This window comes from Theropithecus gelada, chromosome 5 (assembly GCF_003255815.1).
Source record: "Theropithecus gelada isolate Dixy chromosome 5, Tgel_1.0, whole genome shotgun sequence".
NCBI lineage: Eukaryota > Metazoa > Chordata > Mammalia > Primates > Cercopithecidae > Theropithecus > Theropithecus gelada.
In genome coordinates this window covers 72,781,022-72,800,137 of record NC_037672.1, presented here as the reverse complement: position 1 = coordinate 72,800,137, position 19,116 = coordinate 72,781,022, and the positions used below count along the sequence as shown (strand labels likewise).

At 33.8% G+C, this 19,116-nt stretch overlaps 1 protein-coding gene across 1 annotated transcript in view; it reads right to left on the bottom strand.

Moving 5' to 3' along the window:
- Positions 1 to 13,034: 13,034 nt before the first annotated feature.
- Positions 13,035 to 19,116, bottom strand: part of UGT2A3 (UDP glucuronosyltransferase family 2 member A3) — a 33,742-nt gene continuing 27,660 nt past the window's right edge. The window contains exons 3-6 of the mRNA XM_025384811.1: positions 16,389 to 16,520; positions 14,921 to 15,008; positions 14,312 to 14,531; positions 13,035 to 13,856 (exon numbers count right to left, since the gene is read on the bottom strand). Of these exons, the coding sequence (XP_025240596.1) occupies positions 13,577 to 13,856; positions 14,312 to 14,531; positions 14,921 to 15,008; positions 16,389 to 16,520 (720 nt within the window). The 3' untranslated portion in view covers positions 13,035 to 13,576. The remainder of the gene's footprint in view (positions 13,857 to 14,311; positions 14,532 to 14,920; positions 15,009 to 16,388; positions 16,521 to 19,116) is intronic.

The following is a 19,116-nucleotide window of genomic DNA, read 5'->3' as shown; positions in this document are numbered from 1 at the left end:
TATGCAGTGACCACATCTAAGTCGTAGAATGAATCCTGGAAGGTACGCCTACTACCACTAAACCCACTAATTGGATTTCCCCAAGGGAAGCCCACTTAGATAACACCCTAGACTCCAATAAAGGCTTTGGCTCACAAATCCCTCACTCTCTCTTGCTCCCCACCCACTAGTTGTACTGCATGACCCAGAGAGCTTTCTCTTCCCCATTAGCCGTGTGAATCAAGCAGATTGTTTCTCTCTGGGAACTGTAAGAATATACTGCTTCTGACTTTTCATGTGTTTTGTTGAGTTGCCTCCTGTGTATCTCATTTGACCAACGAACACAAACCTAGCATCTGTCCCGTCTCCTATGAAGTGGCTATCTTGGTAGGAATAAAAAAGACACAGATCAGACAAGAGTCACAAGGGTATCTGCCAGAAAAGAGAAATTTCAATATCCTCTTGACAGACCTTCACAAATACACCCAGAAACAAAGCTTTACTAGCCATCTGGGTATCCTTCATTCCAGTCAAGTTGACATCATCACAATTTATATTTAGTGAAAATTATTACTAATCATTCAACTATTTTTAAAAAGCTTCAGTAAAAAGTTTAAGTTGTCGTAGCATTTAATGTAAAACTGAAGATTGTGCAAAACGAACATAGGCTATTCACTAATTGACTGCTTAGACAGATATTGAGAAACTGGTTAGTGAAAGTATTAGTCTGCTATCACATTGCTATAAAGAGACTGGGTAACTTATAAAGGAAAGAGGTTTAATTGACTCACAGTTCCACTGGGGTGAGGAGGCGTCTGGAAATTGCAATCATGGTGGAAGGGGAAGCAAACATGTCTTTCTTCACCTTGCCATGGGAAAGAGAAAATGAGTGGTAGCATCAGCACCTCCCTGAAAGAGAGGGAGTTTTCTGTTACTGAACAAGGAGGGTGGGCAAGTGAGCATGTTGTGACTTAAATGCCAAAGACACTCGCGGTTTTCACCACAAATTAGTAGATTTTCTTCAGTGAATGTTACTTTATTTGTTATATGCCTTTAGGATTATTGCCAAGGACACCAAATGGTAGTTTAAGAAACAATTTTCACTAGTTATTCTTGTTTTCCTTGACTTTTGATCCATGGAATTCTTATGCTACCATTTGAGAATGGGCTAGTGCAGAATATCTTGTAAAGTATCTCTACTTTCTGCATATATTAAAAAAATCAATCAAAAACTGAAAAGTTATATTCTTTCTTTTAACTTTTATTTTATGTTCAGGGGTGCATGTGAAGGTTTGTTATGTAGATAAACTTGTGTCATGGTGGTTTGTTGTACAGATTATTTTGTCACCCAAGTATTAAGTTTGGTACCCAATAGTTATTTTTTTCCTGCTCCTCTTCCTCCTCCAACACTCCACCATCATATGTCTACTGTTTCCCGCCTTCACAGTGTCTGTTGTTTCCCTCTATGTGTTCATATGTCGTAACCATTTAGCTCCAACTTACTAGTGAGAATATGCAGTATTTGATTTTCTGTTCCTGCATTAGTTCATTAATTTGCAAAGGATAATGTCCTCCATCTTCCATCCATATTCCTCCTGCAAAAGACATAGTCTTACTTTTCCTATGGCTTCATAGTATTCCATGTTGAATGTGTACCACATTTTCTTTACTCAGTCTACCACTGATGAGCATTTACATTGATTCCATGTCCTTGCTAACAATTATTGATATTGAGCTTTTTTCTTATGCTTGTTGGCTAGGAAATACCATTCTAGACATAGAAATGGGCAAAGCTTGTATGACTCAGATGTCAAGAGCAATTGCAACAGAAACAAAGAATGACAAGCGGGTTCTAGTAAAATTAAAGTGCATCTGCACAGCAAAAGAAACTATCAACACTGTAAAAATAAAACCTACAGAATGATACAAAATGTTTGCTAACTGTGCCTGTGACAAAGGCCTAGTATCCAGCATCTATAATGAATGTAAACAAATTTAAAAGTAAAAACCAAACAACTTTATTAAAATGTGTGCAAAGAACAGGAAAAGTAAATTTTTGTTTATCAAAAAATTGCAATTTAAGAACTAGAGATAGGAGACAAATCTATGACAAAGTTCTGGTACACGCCAAGGCAAAGCTCCTAAGAAGTTGTCATTGACCGGGAGTTATTATTGACATTATAACAGTGGGTTGTGGTTAAAAATATGAAAGCAGATGGCCTCAGTTTGAATCCTGAGTTGACATCTAACCGCCTTTTAAAAAAGATATGAAAAGACACTTCTCAAAAAAAGACAATAAACATATAAAAATGTTTAAACATATGAAAAAAAGCTCATCATCACTGGTCATTAGAGAAATGGAGATCAAAACCACAATGAGTTAACATCTCATGCCAGTTAGAATGGCAATCATTAAAAGTCAGGAAACAACAGATGCTGGAGAGGATGTGGAGAAATAGGAACAGTTTTACACTGTTGGTGGGAATGTAAATTAGTTCAACCTTTGTGGAAAACAGTGTGGTGATTCCTCAAGGATCAAGAACAAGAAATACGATTTGACCCAGCTATCTCATTACTGGATATATACCCAAAAGATTATAAATCATTCTACTATGAAGACACATACACATGTATGTTTGCTGTGGCAGTGTTCACAATAGTAAAGACTTGGAACCAACCCAAATGCCCATCAATGATAGATTTGATAAAGAAAATGTGGCACATATACACCATAGAATATTATGCAGCCATAAAAAAATGATGAGTTCATGTCCTTTGCAGGGACATGGATGAAGCCAGAAACCATCATTCTCAGCAAACTAACACAAGAACAGAAAACAAAACACTGCATGTTCTCACTTATAAGTGGGAGTTGAACAATGAGTACACATGAACACAAGGAGGGGAACATTACAAACTGAGGCCTGTTAGGGGGTGGGGATATGGGAGGCATAGCATTAGAAGAAATACCTAATGTAGATGACGGGTTAATGGATGCAGCAAACCACCATGGCACATGTATACCTATGTAACAAACCTGCATGTTCTGCACATGTATCCCAGAACTTAAAGTATAATAATAAAAAAAAACAAATAAAAAAATAAGTCTCTACAGAAAACTTAAAAAAAAAAAAAAAAAGACTGGTATGGTGGTGCTCCTGTAGTCCTCGCTACTCAGGAGGCTGAGGTGGGAGGATCCCTTGAGCCTAGGAGTCGGAGGTTACAGTAAGCCTCAGAGGCACCACTGCACTTCAGCCTGGGCAACAGAGAAAGACCTTGTCTCAAAAAAAAAAAAAAAACAAACAAACAAACAAAAAAAAACCAAACGTAAAACTTTTAGAGGAAAACAGGAGCCATTTTCCTTGATTAATTTGCAACAGGCAAAGCTTTCTTAGACAGATTTACAGAAAAACTATAAAAGAAAAAATAATGAAATAATAAATTAGACTTCATAAACAAACAAACGACAACAGTGAAAACTCCCACTCACAAGACACTGTGAAAGAACTGAAATAGCAGTAGATACAATCCAAGCATCCACCAGTTGGAGAATGAATAAACAAATGGAGGTGCCTAATATGCAGTTTACTCATATACATCTGTGACAGGCAACAATACAGATGAATCCAAAGCATGTTAGGCTGAGTGGAAACTAACCACAAAAGAGTACATACTCCATGCATAATTTCATATATAAGATATTCTAGAACAATCTCTGGGTAGCAAGGGCTGAGTTGGACTGGGAGGAGACATGAAAGGACAATTTTGTGGTGATAATAATGTCTTACAGGGTTTGGGTTTATAGAGGTGTATTCATTTGTTGAAACTCGGAAAATGTATAGTGAAGATATATGCATTTCATTGTATGTAAATTTTATAAGAAAATACTGAAAAATACACTTTCGTCAATTATATATATGCTGACTATAAGTTAAAAAAGTGCATCTCCTCCTAGTTTTTTTATTGTTAAATGGAATGAATCAGAATAGTCATGCAATGATTCTTAGAATACGTGGTAATAATATTCTCATCATAAAGAGATTATCAGTAAATGTTTGCTATTATTACTGCTTTTTCTTGTTGTATTTTGATTTTAGAATTTAAGAAGTGTTCAACATTTTACTTTGGGGCATTGTATTGAATGCTTTGAGGCATTTAGTGTTGAAATAATTATGGACTAATAGACAAATAATAGGAATGCATATAAGTATATGCTTACAAAGTTAAAACTACAAAATGCTAATGTGTGGCACTGTAACAATAGCAATGGAGGTAACTTTTGTTCTAGTTATTTAAAAATCACAATGGGAAGACTGTGTTTTCACAGGATAATGGTAATCCTGACATGTTTTTAATACAATTGTATAAAACTATAATCAAGAAGTTACATAATACAAAGAACCAATACAATACATGTCATTTCACATACATTCAACATGTGTCAACAATTTAAAAATTATCTTTATTTTTCAACACCAGAATGACGTTTGTTAAAATTAATTCATATTAAAAACACAATCGTAATAGCATAAGTAAAATTATTGTATGTACTGAAATAATTTAAAAACTATGTATTTCTGGTTTCAGACATTTTGGCTGTTAACCAAAAATATTCCAATTCATCTCTTTCAAGTTCATTATTTTATAATTATTTCAAATAAGATAAAAGCAACCACAATTGCAATAACAAGGATATAGTAACATTTATACTAGTATCTTAATTTTCCAATTGCTTTAAAAAGGTAAATTTGAAAGATCTAGTGGTCTACAATTTATCAGTGATGGGATAAAAACAGTAGTATCAAAATTATTTCCTTATAATTAAATAGAAGAGAAGCTAGTGATTGATTATGTCATACCAATTTACTGAAAATGAAGCATTTTGGAAGACTTTTAAAAACAATAAAAATTGAGTAACTAATGTGAGATGATGGACATGCTTACCTGCTTCATTACAGTAACCTTTTCACTATGTATTTGTATCTGGTAATACCACTTTGTATACCTTAAATATAGCAAATAAAATTTATTCAAAAAATAACATTTGATGAGCTCTCATGCTGAGAGACTGGCATAAACATGCTAAAATTAGTCAGTACTCTAATAATATTCATGCTTCCCTGCTTCAGCTGTATTCTCAGTCTTCCTTATAATTTGTTGTTACCATCTTCAGCAATTCCTCTTATTTCACTTTCTGACTATTTTAAAACTTATGAACTATCCTAGAACCTCTGACAAATATTTCCACTAAAACCACCAAAAAGAAGTATAGGCCACCTCCAGTATGAAGTGTGTTACCACTTCATGATAAAGACTGGGGATTTATTCCCATAGAAAATGCAGTCACAGGAAATAAAAGATAGGCCATAATTTTTCAGTTGCAATTGAAATATCCCAACATAAGGAGAGAGGGTGGGTGTAATGATTGAATTAGGAGACAGACAACATAGAATACAAAATTATTGAGCTTTTATTGTTAAGTGGTAACTATAGTTGAAATAGAAATAACCATAATTTTTTTCTGGCCATAAAGAATGTAACTGTGTATATAAAAAAAATGTCAACTGTTGTAGTTTATTGTATTTTTCCCCCCAGGAGTGGAATGTAAATACAAAGATGTTAGATTTTGTTTCTGAGTTTTCAAATAATAAATGGTGAATCTGCTTGTTTTCTGTTGAAGTATTTTCATCATGATTGGCTGTTACCCATGTTTTCAATCTTTGTTCTTCAGAGTCTCACCAAGGTCAGTCTGGAATACCCACTATACAGCGAAGTATTGGTACTAAGGTATCTGATTTTCCGTCTTCAAATTTCCATGTAATCATTTATACAAAGAAAATACTTTGTTCTGAGTCAAATTCAAATTAAAGTATATTTGTTAGAATTCTAAAAAGACTGAGATCCCTGCTAAATGTCTTCTATATAGCAGACAAATAAATGAGGATAAGACAGGTTAGTTAATGAGAACTACTAGAAGACTGAAATAAATAGGACAATTATATGTCCTGGAATTGTTTTTACATTAAATCAGGTTAAATGTAATCATCATGTTTCATATATAGTGACTTAGACAATTGAGATAATAAAATTCATGTATTTAATTGTTAGACAGTCATAATTCTAGTGTGAAGAGGAGTAACTAATAATGGTCCACACTTTTTAAATTAATGTTTGTACTATACTCACCTTCATCTTCCAAATTTATTACTAAGCTTTTTATTTTTAAAACAATGAAATGGGAGATAATTTATTTATATTCACTTGTTCCATAGTTAGAGTTTGACATATTTTGATTTACAAAGAAAACAAATCTATGTAATCATCTCTGTATGAGAAATAAATTAATTCTGCTTAGGAATTACATATAAAGAGAAAATATTTCAAGTGGCATTTTTCACATATATCCATAATATTATACATTTGCTAGCATAGATATTATTTAGATGTGGGAAAGAATGATTGGCATCTTATAAATAACAGACCTGTTGAAAAAAATTCTAAAATTGCAATTACACTAAATTTTATTCAAAGACTGTTAAATCTTCAATGCCATATTCCAAAGCATTGACAGCAGTGTTTAATATGGTTGTCTACAGCTAAGCCATTTGGTACATGCCTAGTACCAAAATGAGGTACGGATTTTGGAATTACCAGGCAATCTTCATAAACTAGTGCATAATTTACAAGTTTTGAAATTTATTTTTTATGTGAGTGCTAAAAGTAACTTCAGATTTGCAGCCAAAAAAATAGTATAGGTAATTACAAAAAGCTACATAGAATATAAAAATAAAGAGCATTTCATAAGTATTCAAAGACCATAGTTGTGTTGTAGATATTAGAAAGTTAATTATTACTATATTTTACGGATTGGGGTATGTGAACTTCTCCCCTTGCTTGATATTCTTCCTCCTCGTCCTCGTTCTCGTCCTCGTACTCCTCCTCCTCCTCTTCTTCCTTTTCCTTCTCTCCTTTTCTCTCCTTCTCCCCTTGCCTCCTTCTCTCCTCTCCTTCTCTCCTCCTCCTTCTTCCTCCTCCTCCTCCTCCCCTCCTCCTCCTTCTTCCTCTTCTTCTTCTTCTTCTTCTTCTTCTTCTTCTTCTTCTTCTTCTTCTTCTTCTTCTTCTTCTTCTTCTTCTTCTTCTTCTTCTTCTTCTTCTTCCTCTTCTTCTTCTTCCTTCTTCCTTCTTCCTTCTTCTTCTCCTTCTTCTCCTTCTTCTCCTTCTTCTTCTTCTTCTTCTTTGAAACAGTATCACTCTGCCTTTCAGGTTGGAGTACAGAAGTGTGATCATAGCTCACTGCAATCTTAGACTCCTGGGCTCGATCAGTCCTCCTACTTCAGCCTCGAGAATAACTAAGACTACAGGCATGCACCTCTGCACACTTCTATTTATTATTAATTATTATTATTATCATTATTATTATTATCATTATTACTTTTTATAGAGACAGGGTCTCTGTATGTTGCCCAGGCTGGTCTCAAACTCCTGGCTTCAAGGAATGCTCCAACTTCAGCCTCTCAAAATCTTGGGATTACGGGTGTGAGCCAGCACACCTGACCTTGACTCTTTCTAATATCCTCTTCTTCTTCAAGTGGGTGATAGTGTAAATACATGGGTTAGAAGTGCAGTCTTTTCGGGAGACATTTTATACTAAACATAGTCCACCTTAAGGACAGAATCCAATCCCCTTCCTTTCTGTTACACCTTCCTTTCAGACATTGGCAAGGTCTAGTCTATCAAGCCAGGTTGGTTTTTCTATTTCTCTAAACTACCTGGCTGAGTGGGTGCCTAGACTCAAGGTGGATGAGCCTTGGGATTTCTTTCTCTGAATAGTCTCCTGAACAACACACTATTTCAAAATTAGGGAAAGTAAAGAGGCTCAGATTACATGGGAAGTCTAAACTCCATAAGATATCTTGGAGATATATATATTGTCATATATTTATATTTTGAATATAAAACACTTAGCAGATAAGCGATTTGCCAATATTTTCTCTCTTGCAACCTACTTATTTCTATGGCATCAATTGTAATGTCTTCTCTTTCATATCTGATTTTTTTTTTTTTTTTGACTGGGTCTCTGCTCTGTCCCCAGGCTGGAGTACAGCAGCAACACCATCTCAGCTCACAGAAACCCTCACCTTCTGAGTTCAAGCGATTCACCCACGTCAGCCTCCTGAGTAGCTGGGACTACAGGTGCATGCCACCATACCTGGCTAATTTTTGTAGTTTTAGTAGAGACAGGATTTCACCATGTTGCCCAGACTGGTCTCCCACTCTTGGGCTCAAGCAATCTGCCTGCCTCAGCATTCCAAACTGCTGGGATTACAGGCATAAGCCACCATGCTTAGCCTGATTTTAATTATACAACTATTCACTTTTTTTATAGTCGAGAAAACAATTTCTCAATTTTGTTGATATTTAAAAAAAAATAAAGCAACAACTCAGCTTTGCTGATTTTTCTCTATTTTCTATTGTATTTATTTCTGCTGTAATCTTTATGATTCTTTTCTTTCTGATAATTTTGGTCAGTTCTTTGATATGTAAAGTTAGAATGCTATAGATATTTCTTCTTTTTTAACATAGACATTTATTACTATAGACTATCCTCATAGTACTATTTTTGCTACATTTGTAAGTTCAGGTTGCTTTTGGATTAACAAAATGTGGCACATATACACCATGGAATACTATGCAGCTTTTTTTCACTTCTTTGTGTGTATCCTCTACAACAAGCTTGTCCAACCTGCAGCCTGAGGGCTGCATGCAGCCCAGGACGGCTTTGAATGCGGCCCAACACAAACTTATAAACTTTCTTAAAACGTTGTGATTTCTCTTGCGATTTTTTCCTGGCTCACCAGCTATGGCTAGTGCTAGTGTATTTTACGTGTGGCCCAAGGCAATTATTTTCCCAGTGTGGTCCAGGGAAGGCAAAAGATTGAACACTCTTGTTCTATAGGTACATTTTGTGCTTACCATGAGGATTGCATAAAAAATTTTATAATAAACATTGTATAATAAAAAGTATTTTAAAAAATAAATAAAATATAAATGAAAATATAAATATAAAATTAAATTATTTTATAAAATTATTTATAATTATACATTATACAAAATAAATTATAAATAAATATTAAATAAAATAGGAATATTTTAAAATAATAGTCCATTTTAAACCAAAAAACCTTTAATTATATATGAAAACTCTATTCCTTTACATCTTCCATTCCTACTTTATGTTAGTAATATCACTAGTTATATATTTTATATGGTGTCCCAAATAATATAAATGTAATGCTACTTTTATGCTTTTCTCTCTTAAATTGCATATCAGAATTAAAAGTAACTTGTGCATCAACATTAAAAACTTATGGGACTTTATATTTAATTACTTACTTATCTCTACCAGATAGATTTTTACTTTTACATTCATTCGTTTTGCTACGTAGCCTCCCTCATTTCGACTTGAATTACTTCTTTTTGCTTTTTTTGTAGAACAGGTGTGGTAATAATTACCTTCTTCAACCTTTTTTTTAACCTTGGAAAATATTCCATTTTCCATAATTTTGAGACCACATGTTTGCCAAATGAATGTCTTGTGTGGTAGGGTTTAATTCTTATTTTTCTTTCAACACTTTGAATATATTATATCGCTGACTTTGGTTTAAAAATTTATCTTCTGGTATTTTGTTGATATCATGTGAATTCCCTTTTATGTCATTATTCATTTTTTTCTTTTTCTGCTTCCAATATTCTTTCTTTGTCTGTGACTTTTGAAAGATTGATTATAATATTTATTGGTGTAAAATTTTTGAATTGATTTCAGTGTAGAGTAGTTGTGTTTTAAAACAATTCTATGTCCATATTCTTCCTCAAATTTGAGAAATTTTCTGCCTGCCATTAATTCTTTAAATAGACATTTTGTCTCAATCTTTTCCTCTTGTCCCATGACGACTCTCATAATGCATAACTGGTCAGGTTAACAACGCCCCATAAGTCTCAGACTTTCTTCACTTTATTATCACATTCTTTTTGCTCCTCTCCCTTAATAATTTCAAATGCTTATCAAGTAATCTATTGAATTTCTCTAGCAAATTTTTCAATTTAGTTATTATATTATTTAGTGCCAGAATTTCTATTTGGTTCCTTTCTATACTTTTTATGTCTTGTTGATACTCTTATTTCATATATGTATTAGTTTCCTGATTTTTAAAAACTTTTCTGTATTCTTTTAGCTAATCAAGCATCTTTAATTATTTTTGAAATTTTTGATAGGTATTTAATATATTTTGAATTTTTTGACAGGTAATTAATAGACCTTTGTTCATTCAGGGTTGAAAAAATGTTTATTTTGTTCCTTAAAATAGGTCATATTTTCCATTGTCTGCATGTTTTGCATTTCTTTGTTTAAATTTTGAGATTTAAAGAAACACCCACATCTCCCAGTCTTTATGTCCTGGCTTATTGTAGGGGAAGACCTTCATCAATCACCCCAGCTAGAGATGCTGAGAGCTTTGCAAACCATTCCAAGAGCTGTATCCTCTCTGGGCTTTTGAATGTAATTACCAAATTAAATAGGATTTTTTTGTTTATTTGTTTGTTTTCAGGATTTTGTAATATTTTCCGTCAGCTGTTGTCATTCTGTAGTAATAATGCAGCTCTTCTGGTAAGGCCCAAAACTGCCACACTGCATTTATTCTCATTCTTTCAAAGGCTGGGATTTCTATAAGTGATTTAAGTTCAGTGACAGAAATCAGACCCTTGGGACGTCCCCTGAGGAGCCAGAGCATTAGAAGACATTCCACTCTTCTTTCACTCCTGTGGGAAAAGTGATGACTAAGGAATTTTTTCCTATTGTGTAAAGCTGTACTGGCTAGAGAAGGATCTATGAAGAGGATATGGTACAACATTTCTTAGATATTAAAATAAAATTCTTATTGGCTTTGCTCTTTTCTGGGGTGCTGCAACCTTTTCACCAGTTTCTGGGATTATCACCATGAAAATTTGGTCTATATAATGTTGTTAACTCTCTTTCTGCATGGGGGAACACGGACAGGGCATTCCTACTCTGCCACCTTTAAAAATCAATTTTGCCACCACACCATGTGCAAATTTTAAAGACGGTGTGATGAAAATATGGGAATTTGCTCTTATTTGTTAGGTCTAGAAGTGAGATTCTAGGTAATTATTAAAAATTCCTTTGAGATTTCCTTCGTTTGCAATAATTGATATAATTTTAAAAACAAAAGATGATGTTACCAGAAGATTTCTGAAACAAGATGCGATCAAATAGCCTTGATTTAGTGACTTTATATCATTTATTTGATCCTTGTTGGATACTTAGAATACGTTATTTAATTTATACACTTTAAAATTTATAACACACACATATAGGATTGTAATTTAATTTGCATCTCATCACACTATGCTCAACTTAAAGTGAACATGTTCCAAAGGTTTGTTAATAGATTAATAGTCCAAAGTTTAGAATATCTGTGCTGGGAGCTTCTTACAGGAGTGAGAGAACAAACCTCGGCAGGCTCCTGGTAATAAAGTGCTGGTTAAGATAGAACATATTACAACAGTAAGGCCAGTTGGATTCTAATTGCAACTGATCTCAAAAGGCAATGCCAGATTGATGAAGGAGAGTCTTATGAGCAACAGCTCTTGAGAGGCAGAGTGTCCCACGTACAATGAATGTCTAACCTAAAAAGCCCCAGAGTGTTAGCAGGCTCAACTCCAGAAATGGCTTCCTACCTGTCACAGCATGTTAATCAATTGCTGTGCTTAATTACAGAGAAAAGATGAGGCTTAAGACAGATATAATCAGCTTTTCTTAGATTATGATAATATTGTAAAAGTCAAAAAACATATTGGTGTAAAACTTTAAGAAACTTTAAAAACATAGTAAATAATTTTATTTGCATTTAATTATATACATAGATAAGAAAAATACTTATATGCATTTTTATATCATCCTTTAAAAATTGAAATTAATTTATAGATATACCTTATCAACATCTGTAAGAATTTCAAAATTTTCAAAAAACCAGTTGAGCCAATTTGTTTATTTAATAAATCAAGTCCTTATATTAAATTATAAATAGGCATATCACTAAGATTATATGACAGTAAAAAATGAAAAGATTAACATATTTGCTTATTAGTGTAATGATTATTAAACTATATTTAATTTTGTGTAGAGCTTTACGTATCAAAATATTTAATACATAATATTATTTTTTAAGCAGGTTTTCTAATACCTTAAACTTTTACCATGTAAGCAATTATTTGATGAATTTGCAATTCTTAAAGATTGAGACTGAAAAGCAGTTTACTGATCTTACTTTCAGAGCAAGCATCTCTTTTTCTACAGGAAATTATACTTTTGATTATAGAGATTAGAATTATGAATATTCATCATTTTTAAATAATAGACATTTAAATCTTCTTTATTAAGTGTACTATCAAACAAATTTTATAAACTCAGTAATTCAAACCATATATTTCTGGCCAGGCACGGTGGCTTACGCCTGTAATCCCAGCACTTTGGGAGGCCGAGGCGGGTGGATCACGAGGTCAGGGGTTCAAGACCAGCCTGACCAACTTAGTGAAACCCCGTCTCTACTAAAAATACAAAAATTAGCTGGAGGTGGTGGCAGGCTCCTGTAATCCCAGCTACTCAGGAGGCTGAGGCAGGAGAATTGCTTGAACCCGGGAGGCGGAGGTTGCAGTGAGCTGGGATGGTGCCACTGCACTCCAGCCCAGGTGACAGAGTGAGAATCCATCTCAATAATAATATTAATATTAATAATAATAATAATAATAATAATAAAATATATTTCTAATGGTTACTGATCCCAACATAATCTGTTCACCTTGAATAGTTTACTGACATTTTCTCTATGTCAGAAAAAATTAGTTTATTTTGTTGTTTGAGGGCAATAATGAGAATGATCTTTTTTATCATCAAGAAAATACAAAAAATATTGGTTGAGTGATGGCAGAAATATAGGGCCTGACAGCAAGATGTGGTCTATGGAAATATAGCAAACTTTTCTAAGTGTAATACTGTATCATCATTATTAGCAATTCATTTTCTGAGATCACTGATACTGGGTATGGAGAAGGGCTTATTTAAATTGAAAAAGAAACATGTTTCTCATAGCAAGCTAATCTCATAGAACACTTACCTGATTTGTGTGGTTTACTGAATTTTGTGAATTTTACATTTTTTACTTCTTTACATCCATGTGTTCGGGCACACACCAGGAATCAGCATATTGCATGTCACCCTATCACTTAGGGTTATAGAAGTAATGACATCATGAAAACAGTAATATCAGAAAGAGGAAAATTTAGATGTATTCATGTCCTTGGGTCACAAAGTGAGAGAAGAGAGTAAAGACACCTAGGACAATACAACGAAAGAATAAGATATACTCACAACTTCATGATCGTGGAAGTATAGGCTTCATAGCTAAGATAAAATATCAGAATAGATAATATGAAAATAGAAAGGTAACGTGTTTTCACTATATTCTTTGTGGCTGGAATTAACAGGATTACACCGTCATATCTTTCCTAAATTTGGAAAGATCTATTCCCTCTTTTCTATCTTTCTAGTTTTATTAAATTTTTGACAGGAAAATAAAAAACATCTTGTGAACAAGAATATAGCAGTTGCCACACAGGCCAGAAGGAATGCAATCACATCTATAGAGTGGTGCTGGAACCAGTTGAGGTCGTGGGCAGCTGATCGCAGGTGCTTGGCTCCTTTGTGGCGCATGACAAACTCGATCCAGAAGACTGCTCTATCCAGGGGCTTTACACTTTGATCATGGTGAATTCTTGATAATCTCATAGCATTCTGTTTATAACTGGAAGGCAAAAACACACATAGAACTTAAAAAGTTGTCATTTTGTTTTCATACAAGACAGGTAGATAAACCATAGCATATGTTATGCAAGCCAAAAACTTGTTGACTAAAAGATTGATTCTGGTTGTGACAAGAACATTGTTGGTTGCATAGCATTAAACAGATATAGTGGAGAGACTGAAAAAGAGTATATTCTTAACAAAATGGGGTAAAATAAAGATGTGAATAGAAGCTTAGTAAGCCAGTTGTTAACTTAAACCTAATATTTCCATGAAGAAACATTGACACTCTATGAACTATAATTTCCAGTACTATCCAAATACAAAGCTGATGAATGACTCAATATTGCAGGGAAAAATCCCTAAAAATGTCTACCAGGGTGATATTTAACATTTTCTGGCATAATGTATAACATAATCAACGTTAAATCAGTCTGTACAAGCAGTAGTACTTACGAGGAATCGGTAATGACTGTTCTCACAGCCCTCAGTAAATCTTCACTTGTCATAGTTTTGAAGTTTATTTCTACAGCTGCTCCTTTGGCCTTCATGTGAGCAATGTTATCAGGCTGATCACCAAAAATGGGAACTCCCACCATAGGGACACCATGGTAAATAGCTTCATAGACCCCATTCATTCCACCATGAGTGATAAAAGCTTTGGTTTGGGGATGACCTAGTATGCAAATTGGATGAGAAATTGTGAGTTATTTTATTCTAAAATTTTAAAGTAATTTCAGGACTAAAAATGGAAACTATGAGATAACTCACTGAAGCGTACAGCATTTTCTTTACAAGGAGTGCCCATGGAGCATTGCTACTAAAGATCATTTCTATCTTCAGAAAAAGAGGCATTAATTCCTTTTGCATTTCATGTCACTCTCATTTTAACAATAGAAAGTGTTAATCTATACAATTTTAGTCAATCCTTTAATTATATCTGCTTCAAAAGTGTAAGTAAAATAAAGTTTTATAATTTTAAATCTTTGCTGAATTTGCTTGCTATTTAACATTTATTCATTTTTTCCTCATCTAGTTCATATTTTTACTTTCTCATAGTCCTACCAAGAAGATCATTCTGGGGTATCCAATCATACAGATGAGTATTGGTTCCTAATGTGGATGGTTTTTTTCCTTTGTATCTCCATAACACCTGTGGAAGAAACACATGTATTTCACAGATTAAACCACAGGATATTAGCATTCTAAGGATGTAGATATAGTTATAAATTATAAACTCATTGTACTTCAGGTGATGGTTCCGACAGGGATATGCAGAGGTATCGCGTAAACACTGAAAGATATGGTTGGACGTTTTACAAAGATCTTTAAAAATAATGTGTACCAGTTGCCTATTAAGTATTCTATTATTTTATTACCAATTAAAAATATTTGAGAATAAGAATATCGATGAATATTTTAAAAATAATTCAGTACTGGCTAATCCTTTTTCATATAAGAATTAAAAATTGTGTAAGTACCTGATCTCTGTGTCATTTTAACTCATGGGACCATTTCACTTCTACCATCAGATTTACAGTTCCCCACAGATATAATTTGCTTTCAATTATGTGTGCATTTTGGATAATCGGGTGTCTTTTCTTCTCTATTTTCTTCCTGGTCTCTTTCTTCTTATATTTAATAGTTTTATTGAAGAGGAATGAGCTAGAAAATTCCATTGTTCCATGATAAATTTTCTTTGGGATTGGACCTTTTTTTTACATAATTTGTATTTGTGGTACACCTATAAAAATTTTGTACACTTGAAAACAAAGGATGGCATAGATATTTCTAACTACTTAACAGATAATTTCATAATTAAAATTGTAACATTTCAAATTCCTAATTAGTATACTTGCCTTTATTGAGTTTGATGTATTTTAGCTAAACATAAAATGAAATATCTTTTGGATAGTTTATATATACCATTATCTAAAGTGTGAAATTCTAGAATTACAGTAATAAAGTTAAAATTAGTTGAATATCATAATTACATTACTTAAATAATTAAGTTACTAAAATATAATTGTAATTGACATTTAACTTTTGAAACCTCTAATTATTTAGAAAGACTACATTAATCTGAGCTTTTATTTCTAAGTAAAAGTACCCTGAATACAGTTTTATACACTCAAATATAAGAAGGGATATTCTTGAGATTGATTCTTCTTCACATTTTTTTATATCAGTTTTCCTTTTTCTGGTCCTTTGAAATAATACATGTCAGAATTTTTTTTGTAATAGTTGGCACATGTTTTTAGATTTCAAATCCTAAAATATAAAGTGGGGCTTAATTTATTATTTCTATTTTATTATAAACAAATGACAGTCAAGAGAGTTGTTTCCAGTAACAGCAAGAATCAGTAGGCAAATGATCAATTATGCCCATGTACATTACTATAATGCTTTACAAATTTTGGTACAAATTTTAGTGCCTGTTATACTGAGTGAAAAATGAGATTCAAGACCCAAATGAAGCCGTGCTGTCTCATTATGTGAGTAGCTGCTTATCAGGATTGCAGGTTTTACTGACCTTCTGTGGGATCTGGGCAAGGGCTGAAGCAATGATGTTAGCCTTTTCTTCTGTAACATTTTGAAACAGTGACCCCAGAGAAAACACCACAATACCGTCTTCCCCTGAACTCTGGACAAAATTTTCCATTTCCTGAAGATAAAAATTTCTCTGCATTACAGAGGTGTAACATAACAAAGATTAAAATAAAGGTTACTTACACTTCTAAAATAAAGACTTGAGAAATTATTAATGTGTAGTTATATTCTGTCCCAATATGCTGATGCACAGAACCACCTAGTCTCTTTATAGGAAAGTGTATGTATAAAACATATGGCTTAAAATATAATCATTCATTACTAGAAAAGGCACACAACCAAAATAGTATACAAAAAGTTTCAGTGATAAGAGTACATTTCTTTTCATGTCCATGTCAAGTAGACACAAAATCCTAAAAACTAAATAATTTGCTAAAATATAAAATTATTATTTGAGGAATGACATCAGCAAAATGGTGGAATAGAAGACCTCCAGCATCAGTCCCTCTTAAAAATACAACTAGCAAATACTGAAATACAAAAATTCCACTCTGAAAGCATCAGAGCTCAGGAGAAAAATGAAAAATCTTATGGGTTCATTGAAATTAAAAAATCCATGAGCAGAAAGAAGAAAGTTCATTTGTGCTGCATCAACCCATTCTCCAAACCAAAATAGCACCACTCACAGAAAACTTCTCTGTACCTGCAATTACACAGGTGGAAGAAAATAATTGCAGGTGGACATTCAATCCCCATATCAGTGTGTGAATCATTGTGAGAAGCCTTCTTTGTTCCATCCCATAGGAGGTGTTAGGAGTGTCAGAAAGGCTGAACCACCTGGGTTGAATTGGAAGCAAAAAGCAGAAGCACTGATCATAGCAAATGGCAAACAGATCAAGGCAGAAGATTTGCGGTCCTCTCAGCAGCGAATTCACACTGAGAGGGGCTAGGCAGCACTACAATAGTACAGGAGGCACAATCCAAGGGAAGGCTAGAGTCTTTGGTTAGATTCTACAAATATCCCAGGTGATCATACAGAGCCTTTTTCTGACCCAGAAACAACTATCAGGTCAGTAACTAAGTTCCAGTTATTTCTTAAGCCTTCCCCAACCCAGACATTACTAGAGGTTTGGGTTTAAGTTCTGGCACAGCATTATGTTTTCATGGTAATGATAAGTCTTCCCCAGACAGGAAAACAACAGCATGGAAGAGATTTAGCTCTAGTGCACTATTTAGGTTCTGCTATCAACTATAAGCTCTCCTCAGTAGAGAAAGAATCCTCAGGGCACTGATTCAGCTCTGATATTAAATAGTAAAGTTTTAACACCACTGCATAACACCTTAAAAAGCTGAATCAGATGGCTATCTTTTTAAACATGCAGATATTAATGTAAAGAGCAAGCATTGTTAAACAACAGCAACAAAAAAAAAGCTGGGAAATATGAACATCTCCAAAAGAAACCAATCAAGTTTCAATAATGCACCAAAAGATTTGAAGATGCTTAAATATCTGACAACAAATTCACAATAAATCTCTTTGACAAGTTCAGGAATCACATAAACTGTAAACAAAAAACTAAGCTAAATAAACTTGGAAAATAATGCAGACACAATATTAGGCATTTGAGAAAGAAATCATAATAATAAAAAAATGAAATCCTTGAAATGCAGGATAAAATTGTTAAATTGAAAAACTCATTAGAAAACTCCAACAGCAGACTTGATCAAACAGGAAAGAATCAGTAAGGTCAAAGAAAGAAAACATGTAATTACCTAATCAGAGGAATAAAAAGAAAAAAGACATAGTGGCAGCCACAGAACTTATATGACACTGTGAAGGGAACGACTTCCACATAATACAAGTTTCCAACGGATATGAGATAGAAAAGAAAGGACTAGAAAACCAACTCAAGATAATAAGCACTCAACATTTTCCAAATTTGGAGAAAGACAATACTTATCTGGGAACAGTTAGCTTAGACATCACCAAACAAATTCAACCCAGAAAGTAATTTCCAGAGGCAGATTATAATCAAATTACCAAAAATCAAAGAACAAAAACAATACTGAAAGCAGAAGGAGAGACAAAAACAAAACAAAACAAAACAACAACAACAACAAAACATAACACATTCAATAGTGTTCCAAAACTGTTTTCAGTGAATTTCTCAGCAAAAATAAAATAAAAACCGTGTAGGCAAGAAGAGAGTGGGATAATATAGTCAAAATGCTGAAGTAAACAAAAATTTGAAAAGCCTTTAATCCAAGAATACTATACTCATCAAAACATGCCTTCATGTATGAGGAAGAGATAAAGATTTTTCAATACAAGTAAAAGCTAAGAGAATTCACCAACACCAAACCTCTCTTAAAAGAAATGCAGGCCGGGCGCGGTGGCTCAAGCCTGTAATCCCAGCACTTTGGGAGGCCGAGACGGGCGGATCACGAGGTCAGGAGTTCGAGACCATCCTGGCTAACACGGTGAAACCCCGTCTCTACTGAAAAATACAAAAACTAGCCGGGCGAGGTGGCGGGCGCCTGTAGTCCGGCTACTCGGGAGGCTGAGGCAGGAGAATGGCGTAAAAACCTGGGAGGCGGAGCTTGCAGTGAGCTGAGATCCGGCCACTCCACCCTGGGCGACACAGCGAGACTCCGTCTCAAAAAAAAAAAAAAAAAAAAAAAAGAAAGAAATACAAACGATATTTTTCACT